The sequence below is a fragment of the Cyprinodon variegatus genome, unplaced genomic scaffold (assembly GCF_000732505.1).
Source record: "Cyprinodon variegatus isolate N-32 unplaced genomic scaffold, C_variegatus-1.0 Scaffold562, whole genome shotgun sequence".
In the NCBI taxonomy this organism is placed as follows: Eukaryota; Metazoa; Chordata; class Actinopteri; order Cyprinodontiformes; family Cyprinodontidae; genus Cyprinodon; species Cyprinodon variegatus.
The window spans coordinates 51,154-64,942 of NW_015151015.1; the positions used below are offsets into that span (position 1 = coordinate 51,154).

General features: G+C 38.5%; 2 protein-coding genes across 4 annotated transcripts; both read right to left on the reverse strand.

Moving 5' to 3' along the window:
• Positions 1 to 462: 462 nt before the first annotated feature.
• On the reverse strand, positions 463 to 8,137 carry tsta3 (tissue specific transplantation antigen P35B). Of its 2 annotated transcripts, none has more exons than XM_015391864.1 (10): positions 8,063 to 8,137; positions 5,512 to 5,669; positions 5,318 to 5,432; positions 2,057 to 2,185; positions 1,900 to 1,973; positions 1,673 to 1,806; positions 1,424 to 1,555; positions 1,271 to 1,350; positions 761 to 860; positions 463 to 681 (listed from the first exon to the last, which is right to left on the reverse strand). In XM_015391864.1, exons 2-10 carry the CDS (start codon positions 5,667 to 5,669, stop codon positions 626 to 628), a joined length of 978 nt encoding a protein of 325 aa, XP_015247350.1. In that variant the 5' UTR covers positions 8,063 to 8,137; the 3' UTR covers positions 463 to 625. The 2 variants fall into 2 exon arrangements, with proteins under 2 accessions (XP_015247350.1, XP_015247351.1); XM_015391865.1 differs by lacking the exon at positions 8,063 to 8,137 and adding an exon at positions 7,709 to 7,802.
• A 2,237-nt stretch (positions 8,138 to 10,374) lies between these two features.
• Positions 10,375 to 13,467, reverse strand: LOC107095665 (leukocyte elastase inhibitor-like). 2 transcript variants are annotated; one of them, XM_015391862.1, is made up of 7 exons: positions 13,287 to 13,467; positions 12,260 to 12,442; positions 11,711 to 11,848; positions 11,517 to 11,634; positions 11,280 to 11,422; positions 10,998 to 11,165; positions 10,375 to 10,906 (listed from the first exon to the last, which is right to left on the reverse strand). In XM_015391862.1, exons 1-7 carry the CDS (start codon positions 13,404 to 13,406, stop codon positions 10,499 to 10,501), a joined length of 1,278 nt encoding a protein of 425 aa, XP_015247348.1. In that variant the 5' UTR covers positions 13,407 to 13,467; the 3' UTR covers positions 10,375 to 10,498. The 2 variants fall into 2 exon arrangements, with proteins under 2 accessions (XP_015247348.1, XP_015247349.1); XM_015391863.1 differs by having other exon boundaries at positions 12,260 to 12,457; positions 13,287 to 13,440.
• Positions 13,468 to 13,789: the final 322 nt, after the last annotated feature.

The window sequence follows — 13,789 nt, forward strand, 5'->3', positions numbered from 1 at the left end:
CGTCGTGGACTGTGACGCGAGGATGAGTGGCTGTGGATGTGGAAAAGTTCTCATTGTTAAATATGACCGCGCAAGTGCTCTGCAGGACGTACATGAGCAGGGCGGAATGGTGACTGAGGATTTGGAATCTGGGGGTTAAGGATAAGAAGCTAAATGGACACAATTTCATCTTTAAATGTGTAACAAATTCCCATTTAAGCTTGAAAGACTTAATGACTGCTCTCCTCCTGGATGACCTCTGCTATGCGTTCCATAGGCAAACAATAGACTTAAACAATTAATTGTTTAAGTAAAGTAAAAGTAACTGCTAGCTTTTATGCATTTGATCTGTCAAAGAAAAAAAACTTGAGTATAAGCTCTGACATTGGAAGAGGAAATTAATAAATTTAAGAAAACGGTTCAAATGATCCGCCTGGAAATAAAAGCAAAAGAAAAGAATGATTTACCACACAGTTTACATGTTTTAGTTTGGTCCTGGAGTTTTATTATAAAACTACAAAGCTTCAGTGATAACCAGACATCATCACTATAGGCTCACTACTTCCTGCATGCCTCCGTACTCTGGCTTCTTCCAGAAACACGAAATGGATTGATGGATTTGGAACCAACCAGCTCAGCAGCTGGTTTACTTCCTGGCGGAGTCATAATTTGCAACAAACCAATCACACGTTTCTTTCAAAGCTGCAAGTGAAAACCAGAAAACATCTGTTAAGGTACAGAATCCACTTCTGTAAAACAAACCAGAAATGTTTGATCTCACCTTGTTTGAAGGGTGTGAATTTGAAGTCTGGCAGATAGCGGCATAGCTTTGCGTTACTGGCTGTCTTTTTAAACTGGCCATCCGCTTTACTGGTGTCATACTGGATACGGTCAAAGAAATCACACAATATCTACTAAAGAACAAACACTTTTTTTGCAAAAAAATTAAACTGATATAACTTTTACAAAGAACATTACAGAGACAGAAAACTTTATGTGGTGGATCATCATTTTGTCGCAAATAAGAAGAATGTTTATTATTTTGTCCCAAATAAGAATAAGTTGTCATTTGATGACAGACTCTAAGCCCCGCCCCCTCAGAACAGGAAGTTTAATTTTTTGGCTCCAAAGGTCCCATTTTGGCCCAAATAATTGAAACCACAAAAAAACACAGGATTCTGACAGAAAAAAAGTTGGGCTAACTTAGTTTTGAGGGAGAAATTTCTAGTTTTTAATTAAAATGTACATGGCTTGACATTTACAGCTGTAAATGAATAATTTTAAAGGATACCGTTACTCCTCCTTTAAATCCCAAAGATTCAACAACCGCATCTGCGGCTTCTTTAATGGAAACCTCGTCTTCCTCCCCAACTGTAACCAAATATCACATCATTAAACTTTCCTTTCAGTTAATAAGATCCATGATATATAACGGAAGGATTACCAGAGAGAATGATTGGATCGACCTCCGGATATTCTCTCAGGACCCAGAGAAAAAGACGAGCCAAGTCCAAAGAGTAGATGAACTGTCTTCTAGGAGAGCCTGAACCCCAGACCATCAGGGGCTTCCCCTCCTCTAACAAAACACAAAGAGTAAAAAAAAAAAAAAACTTAGCCTAAATGAACAGCCTTAAACTTTCACCTTAAAAAAAACCTCCAAAATGATGACGCCTCTCTGAAAGGGTGGACTTACTTTGAGCGATGTACGCTTTATGTATGAGCCCTGGCAGCACATGTCCATCTTCAATGCTGAAGTTGTCATGGGGACCAAACACATTCGTGGGAATCACAGCTGTGTAGCAGCGGCCATGCTGCTGAAAATAAGCCCTGAGAGACGGACATACAAACTAAAACTTAGGACCTAAATCACCCACATAAAGAGGAGCTTTATCTTGTTATAATATGAGACCAAAAGCAGACCTGTTTTGAACGTCAATCATCCTTTTAGCGTAGGCATAACCGAAGTTGGAATCATGAGGTGGGCCATTATGGATCTGGTGCCGACAGAGCAACATGTGGTTACTGTTAATAAACGGACTGATTGATTCTAACAGGAAGGATCGGAGGGAGGGTTCACCATGGTCTCGTCGATGGGATAGGTTGTTTTATCGGGGAAGATGCAGGTGGATAGACAGGAAACAACCTTGAGCGTTCCCACCTCATGCGCCGCCTGCAGCACGTTGTCGTTGATGTAGACGTTGTTCCTCTGTATGACAAAGATTGTTAGTTCAACCTTGGAGGCAAAGAGGGTAGGAACCATTCTGCAATAAACTCATGGAATAGGGACTATACAGGTGTTGAGGACTTTAAAGAAGTCTAACCAAACAAGGGAATATGTGCAAAAAAAGCTGATAGGGAAGCAAAGAATGCTGAAAATGTTGCTTCTGATAGTGAGTTCAGACCGCATGAGGTTGAGGCTGTGCAGGTAGTTCACTGCTCCGTGTTTCAGATGCACAATGTTTACACCCTGGATCGCATCATCAAATAGGAGGAGCTTCAGCTGCGTAAAGCTGACACCCGCAATTTTATCCGGGCCAACATTTTCGATGCTACTTCTTTTGTGCAGGTAAAACTATTGTTTGTGCTGATTTGGTTTTTAATAAATATTTATTTTTAATTATGGCCGATGATGTCACCATCCCAGCAGACGTTAGTGCTGCGTTTGTTTAATTTTATAAACTTATTGCATAACATCACATATCGTTCCTGTGCTGGTGTTGAGTATAACAGTGGGCATGTTTACCTTATTTAGTGGTTGGAATGATTGTTTAATATTTAGTAAATCCCCAGACTCTCTGCTTTTGACCTGCCGTTACCCCTGGCAACACCATGTCATTTCCTTTCAAGGTCTTGCTGTCGGTGGGCTTTTCACAATAAAAGCACAGGTGAAACTTAACCTCATGGACCGATGCAAAACTATTCGTTATAAAAACCATCAGTTTTTAGCGAAGCCCCAAAAGCTCTGAAAAAGAAGTGTTTCTAAGGCTAAAGTAAAACTGCTCTTTCTAAAGCCTCTTGAGCGCATTCCTTATTTCTACCTTTTTTATTGTTATTTTCTCTTTATTCAATTTAAAGTGAAAAAAGCTTCACCTACAACCAGTCCCTGATTGGCTACTAGGGGTGGGTATTGGCAAAGAAGTCATGATATGATTCGAATCACGATTCACATGCCACGATGCGATTCTATCACGATGCATCATGATACTTGAAATATTGCGATGCATTGCGATATTTTCACTGAACACTGTTAGAAAAAGATACAGCCCTTATCAGTGGCTGACTGGCTATGTGTGATCTGGATAGTGTCTTCATAACTGAAAGCAACTGAATTCATACATAGCTGTATTTATTGAAACGACTTTTGGAGGTGTTGCCATAAAAACAAATACTGGACACAAATATTACTACTACTGGCGTGGACACACTGACAAAAAGATCTTAGGATTCATCAAACTTAAAATAACAAAATAAGGATAATCAGTGCCGTTTACATGGCCTCAGTGGTCCTTTAAACCAATGAAACGAAAACATTTAAATGTATATTTCCCCTTTTGCGAATGACGTGCGTCATATCAATTTCATTTTTACCTTCTTTGTTTATAAAGCCAAAATGCATCCAAGCATCTGAGTTGAAATGTGATGGAACTGCGGGGCGAATTTTCATAGTGTCCTCCATGTTTATTTCATATGACTCGTCTCAGCATCCCGCGGCTGGACATGCTTGTGACACAAAGCAGCGGGCTTCAACACATCGGCAGCGACATCTGCTGGACTGGAAGTTGTATTCCACTTGGTTTGGCTAATGTGCGCCAACCATTCATGTATTTTATTTGTTCATTTTTTTTTTTTTTTTTTTTTTTTTTTTTTTTTTTTTTTTTTTTTTTATAATCGATTCTTGCCTTCAAGAATCGATGCAGTAAATCACAAAAATTAGAATCGCGATGCATCGTCATGACGATTATTTTGCACACCCTGATTGGCTACCTTGTCGCAATTTCATGGAAGCAACAACCACTCCTCTCTCCATGCAGTTGCTGTTTGCCAACATCTCATCTCCAGCTAGTAGCACAAGGTGAGGGAGGAGCAGCGAATGCTCTCACCGCATGGGAATCACCGCTGGCTGCTTCACCGCACGGTTTGCATAGGAAATCTTTGTAAATCCATGCTAGGGCCATTGCCACCACCTCTGGCCTGAATGCACTTTTTGGATGATGTTAAATTAGTCACAAAGCTCATTTCTCTGTAAGCTGTGGTCCAAACTTTTACTTGGATATACATATATATACATACAGAAGAGCTATATGTGTATATATTTTTATCTTTATTATCTTGTGTGGTTGGTTGTATATATATATATATATAAAAAACTGTAACTGGAGCGTGTAAGAAAAGTAATTTCTCTCTGGGATTATCAAAGTATTTCTGATTCTGATCTGAAACAATCCTAATCAGGAGCTTTGATTTTTTGCTCACTGAGAAAATCTGGTAACAGTTTTATTGATTTCTTTTTTGTTAATAGCATAATGTGATACAGGATTTCTTTTTGGGATATTCAACATTTTCTGTGGGGAAAAAAAGACAGATTTTAAGATCTCCATAGTTTAGTCCCATGTAAAAATTCCATTATTTAGGTTAATGTTTGTTTTTTTAATAACTAATCCTTTCATTTATTGAGACAAAGCAAATATTCTGGACTCGACTACAGATCTGACTGTATTCTGTCATCGTACGTTCTTTTTACTTGAGAAAAATGTTGATTCTTGCCTCATCTATTCTAAAGAACTTTCAATTTTGGTCAAATGCTGTATTGTTTTTTCCCTGAAGGAAGACTAGATTTCCCATGAGCACCAGCATGTTAAAGAAGATGGTAAAATCCTGATATACAGGTCCCCTGCAGTTGGATTAAACTACATTTCTGTTTCCAGCGGCTGTGAAAGATGAACAGCGATGAGGTAGTGAATCCAACCATGGCAAAACAATATGTTATAACAATGTTTAAAATAAGAAACACTGATGTTCTGACGAATCTAGAGCCTTGAAACAGATAAATATGCTGGATAATTTCACAGTAAACACACGTATAGATCCCAGAAGGAAGGTGCTGCACTGCCTGAATATCGATCCTGCAGATTTTGCTTAGTCTCTCTTCCATCTTTTTTTAAAGAATGCGGGACAGTGACGTATTCCGTAATGCAGTCAATTAATAAATAAAAAAAATAGACTAATAGACTACATAAAGGTAAAAAAAAAGAAAAAGAAAGACCTACCAAAGCAAAAGAAAAAGCTATATTGACAAAAGTTGAGTACATGTTTGTTAGCAGGAAAGGACGTCTCATACCCAGAAGTCCAGGTTGTGCTTCATGTTCTTGAAAAGTCCTCCCACCATAGCAGCCAGGTGGATCACATGGGTGGGCCGATGTTTTTCAAAAACTGCCCGTGTCTCCTCTTTGTTCCTGAGGTGAAACCAAAAGCACCATGAAATAAAAAAAAGATTAACAGCTGCACAGATGTGAGAATATTACTGATTCTCACATGAGGTTTGCATCTCTGGAGGACAGAAATATCCATTCTTCTCCTTCTTTGGCTCCACCTTCTTTCTCTACAACATGTTGAATGGCTCTCCCCACCAACCCGGACCCGCCTGTGACCAACACCTTCATCGGACCAGTGCATTCACGCTGACAGGTCATCTAAAAACAACAAGACGCAAAATAAGGTTAACAGAAGGTGACCCTCATATTATGGTGTTATTAAAGAAAATCTTAACTTCCCCAGTGGCAAAATGAAAAGGTGTTACTGTTTTTATTTAGAAACAGACACCAGGCAGCGCTCAAACGATCTAAACAGGCAAATACTGGACAGATCGCCAATAAAGTTGAAGTCCTTTTCAGAAAAAGAAAACTAATAACCATCAGCAAAATAAGAAGTTTTATAAATAAAGGTATATCAAAGGCCAAAAGATAAGCAAATCCATAAATTAACATCAGAACCAAAAAAATATATATTTGTAAATTGTTGCCCTTTTTCCACATCATTATTTTCTTTTCTTACTTTGTCTCCTACAATGCAACCAAAGAGAAACACAAAATGTACTAAAGCTTCCCAACCTATGGCCGATTGTGTGAACTAGAGCTGCAACGAAGGATTATTTTGCAAATCGATTAATCTGTCGATTATTTCTTATTAATCGATTAATAATCAGGTAGCCAAAGATTCCTTGAAGAAGATTTCTTTGAGGAAATTAATCCAGGTGAAAATAAAACTTACCCACTTGAGTTCTGGATAGAGCATGTTGACAGGCAAAACCATTCTTTTTTGTTATCTTAAATGCAAAATGTTCATATATCTTTTTTTACAATTTTAATATTTATATTTTTTAATATGTAAAACTGTAAAAGTGTGAAAAGCTTGAGTTCCTTTAAATCAAGACTAAAAACACATTTGTTTAGGATTGCCTTCGACTGTTCTAGTTACTGTAAACAGTTCAACTGAAACATCATTAGTTCAACTTTTTTATTTTCTTTAGTCCAACTGTTTTTAATGGTCTTTTTTGTTTCTGCATTTTTTTTCCTACTTGCTTTGATTCTATTTTATTTTCCTATATTTTAATAATGTAAAGCACTTTGCAATGTCTTTGTACTGAATTTTGCAATACAAATAAACTTGTCTTGCCAATGGAAGTGGGTTGCTCTGACAGTTTGCATATTTTACAGTCTCTTTACTAGGGGTGTGCAATATAATCGTCATATCGATGCATCGCGATTCTAATTCTTGTGATCTACTGCATCGATTCTTGAAGGCAAGAATCGATTCTTAATAAAAAAAATGAACAAATAAAATACATTAATGGTTGGCGCACATCAGCCAAATCAAGTGGAATACAACTTCCAGTCCAGCAGATGTCGCTGCGGATGTGTTGAAGCCAGCTGCTTTGTGTCGCAAGCATTTCTGGCCGCGGGATACTGAGATGAGTCATTCGTGAACAAAACATGGAGGTGCCTGAGAAAATTCGCCCGGCTCCATCACATTTCAAGTCAGATGCTTGGATGCATTTTGGCTTTAAAAACAAAGAAGGTAAAAACGAAATTAATATGACGCACATAATTTTCAAAAGGGAAAATACATTTGAATGTTTTCATTTCATTGGTTTAAAGGACCACTGAGGCCATGTAAACGGCTCTGATTATCCTTATTTTGTTATTTTAAGTTTTATAAATCCTAAGATCTTTTTCTCAGTGTGTCCACACCAGTAATAGTAATATTTGTGTCCAGTATTTATTTTCATAGCAACACCTCCAAAAGTTGTTTCAATAAATACAGCTATGTATGAATTCAGTTGCTTTTAGTCATGTATCAATTGAAGACACGATCCAGATCACACCCAGCCAGTCAGCCACTGGTTTTCACTGAACACTGTTCTTACAGTGTTCAGTGAAAATATCGCAATGCATCACAATATTTCAAGTATCGTGATGCATCGTGATAGAATCGCATCGTGGCATGTGAATCGTGATTCGAATCGAATCATGACTTCTTTGCCAATACCCACCCCTACTCTTTACTCTAGTTAACAATTAATCGATAAGTAAATTAGTTTACGATTATTTCAATAATCAATGAATCACAATTAATCTGATTAATTGCTTCAGCCTTAGTGGGAAACACAAATTAATTAGAATAATGGATTAGAAAAAGACTTAAAGATTAAAAAATATCACCAAACACTCACAGCTCGTTGGAAATATGTTCTTATAAGTGACTATTGATCCAAACCTAATATATCTTTTATAGTTTACCTGAGTTACGAAGGTTGAAAGTAAACAACATCATCTGTATAACAGGTTTAATGTCAAGGAAATCCATAAGGACTTTTCTGACAGGTAAAACCAGTCCTACAGGATCCTACCAAACTTTGTGACTGCTAGCAAAAAAAAACTGCAAAAACATATTTATCAAATAATCCATTCATTTAAGTTCATACTAAATATTAAAACCCAGAAATATATTTTCTTCGGGTTTTAAACGAGAAAGGTAAAACTATTTTGGTTGAATTAAATGAATAAATAAAACAGTAGTTTCTCACCGGTTAGCAAGCAGCACTCCAACAGGATGTTGACACGCGGCGTCAAGCTACGTCACATCTTAATGTGAAAGAAGGCTTCCGGTTTTATTTCTTCAAAATAAAAGTTAGTGCTGATGCGAAGCCAATGTTTGAGCTGAGCAGATGCGGGTAGTAACTAGTTACATTTACTCAGTTACATGAACCTGAGTAACTTAAAAAAAAATACACTTAGGAGTAGTTTTACAGAATTTAAGCGTTTGCTTGAGTAAGTATCACTACTTTTACTTTGGTAAAATTTCTGGCTACGCCTCCCCTTCTGAGTAATTTAACTTAATGCAAACAAGATTGCTTTAAACAAATATGTACCTTTGAGAGACACACTTGCCTCCTTTTTGCTCTCAGGGCTTATTGTTAAATGTTATTTTCCAGCTGAGTAAAAATGCACTATACTGTAATTTAACATATTCTCAAATACTGAGACTATTGATTTATAACCAAAAAATATATTTTACTCCTACTTGGGTGATTTCTTTAAAGACTACTTTTTACTTTTACTTGAGTAAAAATATCCTGTTGTACAAGTACAATTTTTGGGTACCCTAACCACCTCTGAAGCTGAGCTGTATTACACCGATATCAACACCCCATATGATTGTAGCCTAAATGTTTTGATAGCTTCTGCTATTGATAAACAATGTTTTTAATATTTCATCAAATAAAATAGTTCTGCATAAATGCAAATCTAATAATACTAATTATTAATTAAGGGATTCCACCAACCCAGATTGTTTTTTTTGTGAAAGCCATACATACTAAACACATTCAAAATAAGTATATTTCACTTTTTCCATCCATCCATCCATCCATCCATCCATCCATCCAGCTCATCTGAGGTTGGGTTGTAGCAGCTTCAGTACGGAGGCCCAGGCGTCCCTCTCCTCACACACTTGGGCCAGCTCCTCTGGGGGAATCCCAAAGTTTTACCAGGCCAACCGAGAAACATAGTCCCTCTAGAGTGTCCTGGGTCTCCTCCTGGTGGGACGTGCCTGGAACACCTCACCAGGGAGACGTCCAGGAGGCATCCTGACCAGATGCCCGAGCCACCTCAACTGGCTCCTCTCAATGTGGAGGAGCAGTGGCTCTACTCTGAGCTCCTCACCCTGTCTCTAAGCGAGAGCCCAAAAACACTCAGAAAAAAGCTGCTTGGATCCAGGATCTCGTTCTTTCAGTCATGACCCAAAGTTCATGAACACATATGAAGGTAGGAACTTAGATCGACCAGTAAATCGAGAGCTTTGCTTTTTGGCCCAGCTGTCCCTTCACCACAACGGACCGGTATATTTAACTTTTTATTCAAGTTCAGTTTTTTTAATTACGTTTTAAAATTACTTTTCTTAGTTCTGTAATACTGTTTAAGAATAAGATACACTGAATACGCTGAAGAAGCAGCACCCCTAGTTTTGCATCTTGTGATCAACCATGTTAAAATGTATTTATTAAAATGCAATATTGTCCATCTCAGTCCAAGCTAATGTGTTATTTCACATTTTAATTTTTCAAAAGCAAAGGTTTAACAAATATTAATATACATTTTGAGTGTTGAGTTGGAATAATGACGTATATTAGAAAAGTGCAAAAATTCATTCTGGTAGTATAATCTCATCATAAGTACCAAAACTGGATAAAGAACCCAGCTCACACATCCTGTGTGTGAGTGTATAAACATACACACCTAAATCCAGTAAGTGCTGATAGAGATTTTTAAGGATGCAAACGAAGTCGACAGACCTGATAAAAGTTATTCTCATCATGCCGCCTCTTAGGATGAACACATAAAGAAGAAATATCAGCATAAGCAAATGGTAACCAGGAGCTGATGAAGCTGCGGCAAAGCAAAGAGGCTGAAGGGTTTAGGACTTCCTAAACTTTGGACAGTTCAACTGAGCAAAGGCGTCTGATTTTAAGGATGGAGACACTGAGGCTCATCACTGAAGAAGTATAAAAGCACAACCAAATATGCATTTTACTACTGCAAAACATTTTGCTCAATATGGGCAATTAAAAATAATTACTCCTGGTTAGGAAAAAAAACATGCAGCAGCATGATGAGTTCCAACATGTCACTGCAGCAGCATTTCCACTTGGCTCAGCTCAGTTTATTTCTAATCATCCTTAATCTAGATGTAACGCTTATTTCAAGCTGTTAAAATCAAACGCTGCTTCAGATTTATAGGAAACAGTTTGACTCAAAGTTCAGGAAATGCTTAACTTTCAAATCATGATAAATGATACAAACCAATTTCACTATAGAGTAATCAGATTACCAGAGTTTTACTTGCATATTTACTTTATTGTAATTTATTCCTAGTTGAAATGAACATACTGATGGATCATTTGATGAATGTGGGAACATTTCCAGCTTTTACTTAGATATCAAACTTAGCTGCTACTTCAGTTCTACTGAGGAGATGAGAGCCTGCCAAAGAAGAGGATGGACTTGGTCTTGTTGTGCCTGATGAAGAAGAGGAAGGGGTGATCTGCCTGGAAGTGCTCCTCTCGCAGCATGCAGAATGAAATCATGCCAGCTGTGGCTGCGGCGGCTTCCGTCCCCTCTTCGTTCACATCCACAAAGGCCTTGTGGGCCACCGTAGACAAGAAGAGCCCCCCTTCTCCGTTCATGCCTGCTAGGTCGGCCTTGCCAGCGCAGAACACATCTGTCATTCCCATCTTGGACAGATGTTCCTTCAGCTCATAGTCCTCCTCCAGCTTGAACTTTGGCAGGTGGATGATGATTTCTGTTTGGGTATCCATATTTGCTCTGTTGGTCCATTCGTCCAGCTTCTCTGGCGTTAGCTCGCTTTCCAGCTGCAGAAGTAAAAGATCTGCTGATTAAATTGCCCTTATGTGTTCTGTAGATTTTAGAGACTGAGCTTGAAAAACAAAATTGAGATTTTACCTTCAGCAAAGGGTCTGAGTCACCTGTAGCCAACTCTGGCAGGAGGATAAACATGCTGAGGTCCTCATTTACGTATGGAAGCTCCAGGATCTGCAGTCCCAAGTCAGGGATGTAGTTGTAAGGCAGCTTCTTCACCTGGTACATCATCTGGACCGTCTTTGTCTCATTCTGACACACGAGAATAGAAAACGAGGGGCGATCAGAGTTTTAGAGAACTTGTTTTCGAAGAAATCCAGCTTCACATTTATCGCAGTTCGAACGTCGACCGAAAAGTGTTTTTACCGGGTTGACTTTAAAAGGCATTTCCTTGGTTTGAGACGCATCAAAGCGACTCATCCAGTTTCCTTTGAAGTAGATGGCGTTCACCAGAGCCAGTCTGGTCATTGTGTTGACGGTTCCTGGCTTTAAAAGATCTTTTATTTTATCTGCAAAAAACATATAAAAGAAATGGAACACTTAATCCTGAGCCGAGAACAAACTCAGATGAATGGATGGATGGATTAACAGTCATATTCTAACTCTCTGTCTGCTGCTCCACCCAGCTGTTGATCTCTGCTCTACAGTCCTCTGGGCTTCCAATGAAATCCACAGGCTTCAGATCCGCTTGGTAGAACTTCTCTGTGTCTTCCAGGAATTTCTGCAGATTTAACATGAGGGTTTAATCAAAGTTGACTTTAGCACATCTTAAATCAGTTTGACTGGCAGAAACTCACAGGGAGGAACTTGGAAGAGGTCTCTCCGTAGAGACGGTTGGCCACTTTCAGGATGTACGATGCAGACGGGGAGTTTATTTCAGCGTTTAGTGTTTGGAAATCTGCATGGACGCCTTCACCGGCAGTGAATGAGAGGGCCTGAGAGAAGTAACAGCGGGGAAAACCAAACTTTATTTGGGAAACACAAAATCTATTAATCAAACTCATTGTAAACTTTATTTGTGAGGAACAAGTTTTATTTTTTTTGAAACGTTCAGGTTTAGGAACAATGCAAGGCTTGTTCCGAGGGCTGTAAAATGAGGTCAAAGTACAGGTTAGAGATTCCATATGCAGTAAGCGCCTCACCCAGGACACACCTGTCAGTTAGCCTTAGATACACAACTTGATTAAAAGACCTGATAAGTGTGTTGTAGAACACAAGTGGAGCTTGACTACATTACATAATACTTGGCAGAAAGCCTATTTTAAATCCCTTTTTTAATAAAACAGGTGCTGGCATTGACAGAAACTTCAAAAGGTGATCATGTGAGGGAGGGAGTGTCTGCTGACCTTCGCCATCTGAGTAGCAGTGTCTCCTTTAGCACCCAGGTAGACCATCGCCATGGCCGAGCCGATGCTCAGCGGAGAGACAAAGATATTCCCAGCTGGTTTCGCTCGGCTCAGTGTGCGGAACAAGTCCAGGGAAAAATCTGCATTGCTGATCACCACCATGGCTGATTCTGTTCGGCTTTGCTAAAGATGGAAAAACTGTAATGAATTAAAATCAAGTCCATTAACTGCCTGTAATTCTAAACCTCACAATGCTGAACCTGGGTTCCCACTCTGTTGTTTTGGCATCAGCCCTACAGACAATATACACACAGTTTTCACTCTAACGTCTATGGGCTAAAAAATAGGGACTCTTTTATTTTAATTTGTAATATTTATTATTCTTACAATAAAAAAAAAATGTAAACATAAACCTCAGTTTTGTTTAAAAGATGTCAAAAAAAAAAAAAAAATAGAAATAATTGTTTTTAAAAAAAGTTTATGTTTGAGTCTAGAGAGCTTGGGCAATTCTTATTCCTTCCTATCCTAGACAGCAGGTCAAATGAACCTCCCAAACTGTTTACTGCTGCACAGGAATCCTCATTAAATTGGTTTCTTGATTAAAGACGATTGGAATAATTAAGGAAAACAAACAAGATAAAATAATGAAAGCAGACTGGGAAACAATTTGGAAAAATCCTAAATACGCACTGTAAAATATCTCAAAATTCAATCTAACTCCTTTGGAAATAAGATTAATGCAGACAGCAAAGCAGGTACCTGTAATAACAGGTGGGTAGGGCGACATATGCTCTACTCTACAACTAAACGTACACATTTGTACATATTAAACAAGTTCAATTGAGATATATACATTTCTAAGTTTATATCAACACTGTCATTATATGTGCGATAATATGAACGCAGTGTGTCTGACTGTCACAGCAGAAACTACCCGGAAATTACCCTACAGTAATAAATCTGATGCAAAGCAAAGCTTTAGACAAAGTTGCGTGTTTCTAGTCGAAGCTTTTTTTTTTTTTTTTACCTTTTCTGGGTCTGGATGTGCGCTCAAACTCTGCGAGTATGAAAGTGAAAGAAGAAGCAGAAGAGAGGCGAAAATCCCCCTGAAAAGCAGGCGTGCTTCCTCTGGACAGGAGCCGATCATAGGACTGACAGCAGAGTATGGGTGCGACGCGTGACTGCGCGATTCAGGAGTGGCAAAAAACATCAGCGAGAAACAGCAGATGCTGCTGCTGCTGCTACGAATCTGCGTCACAATCACCGCTCTGGGTTGATCTCATCATAAAATAAAGCTGTCTGATTTACTCTCTTTTTTTTTTTTAAGTTAAATTGTTAATTAAAGCAGGGGATGGATAAGCTGCATTTCTGATTCAGAAACATAAAGACAGTAGTCATTATTTAACTCATTGTGTTGCTGCAGGTGACATAACCTAAGATGGTCAACAGGGGGCGGATACTACGGTGGCCGGGAGGTGCAAACCAACATTACAAGTTATTTTACAAGTTCCAAAACAAATGATCATTTCA

Excerpts from the sequence above, each read along its gene's own strand:
- tsta3 (XM_015391864.1), bottom strand. The coding sequence starts at position 5,669 with ATGACCTGTCAGCGTGAATGCACTGGTCCGATGAAGGTGTTGGTCACA. Across the intron at positions 1,974-2,056 it reads ATCCCATCGACGAGACCATG|ATCCATAATGGCCCACCTCA; the intron begins GTGAACCCTCCC and ends TGTCGGCACCAG. Across the intron at positions 1,351-1,423 it reads CGATCCAATCATTCTCTCTG|TTGGGGAGGAAGACGAGGTT; the intron begins GTAATCCTTCCG and ends ATTTGGTTACAG.
- LOC107095665 (XM_015391862.1), bottom strand. The coding sequence starts at position 13,406 with ATGATCGGCTCCTGTCCAGAGGAAGCACGCCTGCTTTTCAGGGGGATT. Across the intron at positions 11,849-12,259 it reads CTGCTACTCAGATGGCGAAG|GCCCTCTCATTCACTGCCGG; the intron begins GTCAGCAGACAC and ends TACTTCTCTCAG. Across the intron at positions 11,635-11,710 it reads CCTCTTCCAAGTTCCTCCCT|AAATTCCTGGAAGACACAGA; the intron begins GTGAGTTTCTGC and ends TTAAATCTGCAG.